Source organism: Myotis davidii, unplaced genomic scaffold (assembly GCF_000327345.1).
Source record: "Myotis davidii unplaced genomic scaffold, ASM32734v1 scaffold792, whole genome shotgun sequence".
NCBI lineage: Eukaryota > Metazoa > Chordata > Mammalia > Chiroptera > Vespertilionidae > Myotis > Myotis davidii.
Window position 1 is genome coordinate 637,748 of NW_006283548.1, and position 5,989 is coordinate 643,736.

Sequence of the window (5,989 nt, forward strand, 5' to 3'; positions counted from 1 at the left end):
TGGTCACTGGATGTCATTTTCTCCAGCAGATTGGAAATGTGGTACGAGGCGCTCGCCATGTTGACGGCCTCGATCCCGCCCGCTGGCGCTGCTGCTGCTGCTGCCCGCTGCCGCCGCCGCTGCTGCTGCTCCTCTCGCTCGCGGCGGTCTCGCTTCCAGGGTCGCAGCGCGACGCCGACGCTGACGAGGGAGGCGCCTCGACGGGTGGCCCCCTCCCCGGCGAGGCGTGGGCCTGTCCCGGGGAAAGCAGAGGCTACGAGGCCGGCCTAACGACGGCGCAGCTCGCCGGACAGCGGGCTCATGGGAAGCAAGGAGTGCGGCCGGACCTTCCACTCGGGCTCGGCTCGCTCCCACTCTCTCCGCACTCTCTCCCCGGGGCAAGAGGCCAAAACCCGCCTCCTTCGCTCCGAGGGCGGGGGCGGCGGACGCGGGACGCTACGGCGAGCGGAGGTCAGGGTTCACGGAGGTCTCCCCACGCACGCTGTAGCGACGCTAGTTGAAGGGCAATCCTGTTGGAGGAGGCCTTTGTCAGTCTTCACGTGCACCGCCTTTTAGGACGCAAGACCACGACCCAAAGGGGCTCTTCTCGCGAGACTTAAATGCGACGGTTAAAGGATGGGGGACGAGTGGGACCAGTGTGCCTTAATCTAAAAATAACTTTTTTTTTCCTGTGTGACGGAGGAAAAAGTTTACTATTTTTTAACGAGTATAAGGCCTAGAAATAATGCTAATGAACGGGTTAGCCTGGAGACCAACAATAGAATGACTTAAAGGAGCTTTCATTTTGAATCGGATGCGTGGCCTACACTGCTTTAACCACGATGGTAGAATGCTGCCACGTGAAAACCACAAATCCCAGAATTCAGTTTGGGGGGGGTGTTATAGTGGATCAAGATGTGATTGGCTGAAGCAGCGTCTCTTTATTGACTCCCGTAGGATAGGAATGCTGGGATTTGCAGTCTGGCAAGGCAGCTGTGGTAGAGAGAAAACCTTTAGATCGCCGCGCATTGGGTTTCTGCCGCAGATTCGGATTGTCTGCGTAAGGGATGTCTGCAGAGCCAGGCTGCCGCCTTTGGGCAGGCTCATTGCAGAGCAGTTGGTGTTTTTGGCAAAGGCCTAGTAGGAACTTTCTACCACTAATATTTAAAAGTGATGGTAGCCTCCTCTAAAGACAGCCGATGCTCTGCTGGGCATCCTCCTTCCATGTGTTTAAGAGCCAGCTCCCTAAAGCAAGAAAGACGCGTCATAAGATTCATGGGGCAACGACTGATGATTGTATTCAATGCCTACTCATTTTATTCAGAGCAGCTAGCTCAATGAGTACCTTCTGTAGTCAATTTTTTTTTTTGGACTTGATAATCCTACAGCTGTCTATTTTATTGTGCCGAGAGACATACACACAGCATTCATAGATTAGATATCAAATCACTTGTTTTAGTATCCAGATTTTTTATCTGCTTAGTTGGAGCTAGCTACAGGCGTTTCTAAAAGAAAAAAACCCAGTCAAGAGACAAGAAAAATTCGACCTCAATCTGTTACTGCGCCTGTTAAAAAAAAAAAAAAGAAAAACAAAAACTTCTCAATAGCTACTTCCTTCCAAGTGTTAAATCTGACCTTTCTACTGTCCTTTCCTATAGCCTTCAAATGCTATTCAGTGTCTTCTAAAAGCAAGGCCCTGGCCAGTTTGGCTCAGTGGATAGAGCGTTGGCCTGTGGACCAAGGGGTCCCTGTTCCATTCAGGTCAAAGGCAGGTACCTTGGCTGCAGGCTCCTCGGCTGTCCCAACCCTGTTGGAGGCTCACAGGAGGCAACCAATGGATGTGTTTCTCTCACATCCATGTTTCTTTCTGTCTTTCCCTCTCTCTTCCACTCTTCCTAAAAATCAATGGTGAGGATTAACAAAAAAGAGAAAACACACCCACACACACACACACACACACACAATAAAAGCAAGGTATTGTTAGAGGTAATAAAAGTTAAAACAGCCTGGCCAGTGTGGCTCAATGGTTGACCTATCAACCAGGAGGTCACAGTTCATTTCCTGGTCAGGGCACATGCCGGGGTTGCAGGCTCCAACCCCAGTGTGGGGCATGCAGGAGGCAGCCGATCAAAGATTCTCTTCTCATTGATGTTTCTATCTCTCCTTCCCCTTTTCTCCCTGGAATAAATAAAAACATTTAAGAAAAAAATTTAACACAGATGACACAGGTTTTGACCTCTTAATCCATATCCAAATTTCCCCTCATTATTCTTGTTTACCCCATGTATCCTTTTACTTTAATACTGCTTTTCTCCCCAGTAGTACCACATCTCTTCCCTCATTTTGCCGGTCAGCCATCATTAGGTTCCCTGAGAGCTTCAGCTGCAATTCCCTTCTGATCTGAACGACCTTTCCTCGGTAGTTAATATAAACTATACACATACATTCCACACACAAATAATCCAGTCATTTATCTTGTGTGCACCCCAAGGCTTAAAATCTGCCATCTGGTGATAACCTTTTCTTTTAGCCTGAATCCAAACTATGTGTAAATCCTTTCATTTTTCAGTTTTCGACTGAACTATAATATTTGTAGTCAGACAGCTTGAGTGTAAATCCTGTTTACTGCCTCTTATTAGTGTCTTAGGCAATTCACATTTAGCTCTCTAAACCTGGATTTCTTTGTGGGTAACAAATGACCATCATGAGAGTATCACCGTATGGGGCTGTTTTAAGAGTCCAATAAGCTTCGTCTAACTGGGTTGCCATAAGAAAATACCATACACTGGGTGGCTGAAACAGCAGAAATGTATATTCTCAAAGTTCTGGAGGCTGAAAGTCCAAGATCAATGTGCCAGCAAAGTTGGTTTCCCCTAAGGCCTTGGCTTGCAGATCACCGCCTTCTCATTGTGTTCTTACGCAGCCTGTTCTCTGTGTGCTCCCACCCCTGGTCTCTCTTTCTCTTCTTTTTAAAAAAAATATATTTTATTGATTTTTTACAGAGAGGAAGGGAGAAGGCTAGAGAGAAATATCAATCAACTGCCTCCTGCACACTCCTTACTGGGGATGTGCCCACGACCAAGGTACATGCCCTTGACCGGAATCGAACTTGGGACCCTTCAGTCCGCAGGCCAATGCTCTATCCACTGAGCCAAATCGGTTAGGGCAGTGGTCGGCAAACTGCGGCTCGTGAGCCACATGTGGCTCTTTGGCCCCTTGAGTGTGGCTCTTCCTAAGCCTTAGGAGTACACTAATTAAGTTAATGACAATGTACCTACCTATATATTTTAAGTTTAAAAAATTTGGCTCACAAAAGAAATTTCAATCATTGTACTGTTGATATTTGGCTCTGTTGACTAATGAGTTTGCCGACCACTGGTTAGGGCAACTCTTTATCTTCTTATAAGGAAACCAGTCCTTTTGGATTAGGCCCCAACTTGTTACTCTTATTTAACCTTAACTGAGTTCTAATTTAATGTTAATTACTCCTTTGAAGGCTCTACCTCTAAATGCCTTCACATTGCAGATTAGGGCTTCAACATATGAATTTGGGGGAACACAATTCAGTCATAACATATATTGCATATAAAGTACTCAGCACATGGTCTGGAACATAATAATGTTTATAACTAATATTTTTTGCACATTTACAAAGGTCATGATAACCACTTAATAAAAGTTGACTATTATTATTATATTCTGTCTTTTACGTGTCTCTATCCCAAACCATTCTACATAGCCAGTTTTTCAAAATACTGTTACCAATTTTAAAACAATATTTTTTTTATTAATTTCAGAGAGGAAAGAAGAGGGAGAGATAGAAATATCAATGATGAGAGAGAATCATTGATCCACTGCCTCCTGAATGCCCCACACCAGGGATCAAGCCCAGAACCTGGGCATGTGCCCTGACCAGGAATCAGACCATGACCTCCTGGTTCATAGGCTGAGGCTCAGCCACTGAGCCACTCCAGCTGGGACTCTCTCCTTTTTTTCTATATGAAACCAGAAGCTATTGTAAACGTTTCATCAAACCTCTAATTCTGACACCAACCCTCTCATTCTTATCAGATGACTTTGCACCTTATTTCAGAGAAAACATACCTCCATGCCACCAGACTTGGTTTGACCAGTATCCACCCTCCCTTTCTTCTGTTCAAGAGGGAATCATCTTTTTTTTAAAAAAAATATTTTTTTTCAATTACAGCTGACATATAATATTATATTAGCTTCAGGAGTACAACACAGTGATTAGACACATATAATTTAAGAAGTGATCACCCATCTGACACGATATATAGTTACAATATCATTGACTATATTCCCTATACTGTAATTTACATTTGGAAGGTGAACATGGTGGATGATGTGTGCAGGCAGGCCAAATAGCTATCTCAGATGGTGATTTAAGAAAAATTGACTTTATTTAAGGGAAGGGGGTGGGGGATGGCATATCCAAAGGGAAGGGCTGCGCAGCATGGAGCCAAGGGGACATTGAATCAATGATGGCAGCACCCTGGAGCTGGAATTGCATCCTTACATGCAATCACTGGCGGGAAACTTTTGTTGACATTTGTTTTTGGGGCCAGTGGTGCGGGGAGTCGGTGGGCTTGGAATGTGGATGGAATGCAGGTGTGCAATCAGGTGTCTTAGGACAGTTTCCATTCCTTACATGGTTTGACTCCTGATATCCAGCAAATCTTTCCTGGTCTTTTGTTCTCAAATGGCCGTTAAGGTTTATAATGCCTTATAGTCCTAACACTTCCCTCAACCACTGAGCCATGCCAGCCAGGCTTAAAAGTTCCCTGACTGCCCTAGCTGGTTTGGCTCAGTGGATAGAGCATGGGCCTGTGGACTGAGAGGTCCTGGGTTCAATTCTGATCAGGGGCACATGCCGGGTTTCGGGCTCAATCCCCAGTGGGGAACATACAGGAGGCAGCCAATCAATGGTTCTCTCTCATCATTAATGTTTCTATCTCCCTCTCCCTTCCTCTCTTAAATCAATAAAAATATTTTTTTAAAAAGTTATTACTAAATAAAATCCAAATGTTTTGGCAATCAATGGCTTCCTTCATCTGTCACTATCCCTTTCTTTCTGACCTTTCTCTCACTGTTCTAATCTAGGAATTGCTCCCATCAATTTCTTTGTTGAGTCCCTCAAAGACCCAGTTCCACGTTTTTATACATCATTATCATGATAAGCACTTGCTTATAGGCAGGTGCTGCATTAACTCATTTGACCCACATTTTAAGAGGCACAGAGAGTTTAAGCAACTTGCTATAGGTCACCCAATAAATTACAGTCAGGATTAAAACCCAGGCAAATGTGGCTTAGGAACCTATGTTCCAAATCTCTATACTGGAATGCTTCTCCCCACCTGGGATGTCTTTCACAGCCCCCGTATCCCTTTCAAAAAATCTTGAATCAATCATAGTGTTTATATGCCAGCCTCCAATAAGAGTGTAAGTTCCTTAAGAGCATATACTACCAACTTTAAATCACTTCTGCTTCTTTCAAGTACTTAGCCCGTGACAAAGTCATAAGAAGCACTCAATTTTATTTTGTATTCTTGACCACTTAGAGACTTGATATGTGTGTCACTAAACGTGTCTGGTTACTGAATAGTGGGGAAATCTTTTCCTTTAATGATCTGTAAAGGCAAATTAATTTAAGTGCAAAGGAAATAAGTCTAGATAAGACTATCCTCTGAAAGGTTTCTTTCTAGTCCAGTGGTTCTCAACCTGTGGGTCATGACCCCTTTGGGGGTCAAATGACCCTTTCACAAGGGTCGCCTAAGACCATCGGAAAACACATATAATTACATATTGTTTTTGTGATTAATCACTATGCTTAAATTATGTTTAATTTGTAACAATGAAATTGGGGGTCACCACAACATGAAGAACTGTATTAAAGGGTCGCAGCATTAGGAAGGTTGAGAACCTCTGTTCTAGTCAATGGTCACAATAGAAAACTTAGACAAGAAATTTGAGAGAGGAAGAAAAATGG

General features: G+C 44.1%; 1 protein-coding gene across 2 annotated transcripts in view; it reads right to left on the minus strand.

Moving 5' to 3' along the window:
* The window catches only part of CAND1 (cullin-associated and neddylation-dissociated 1), a 58,084-nt gene extending 57,654 nt beyond the window's left edge, over positions 1–430 (minus strand). The window contains exon 1 of one of the 2 annotated variants that reach the window (XM_006753771.2): positions 1–427. In XM_006753771.2, the coding sequence (XP_006753834.1) occupies positions 1–59 (59 nt within the window). In that variant the 5' untranslated portion in view covers positions 60–427. The other variant, XM_015565054.1, reaches the window with a different exon arrangement.
* Between the last annotated feature and the right edge of the window lie 5,559 nt (positions 431–5,989).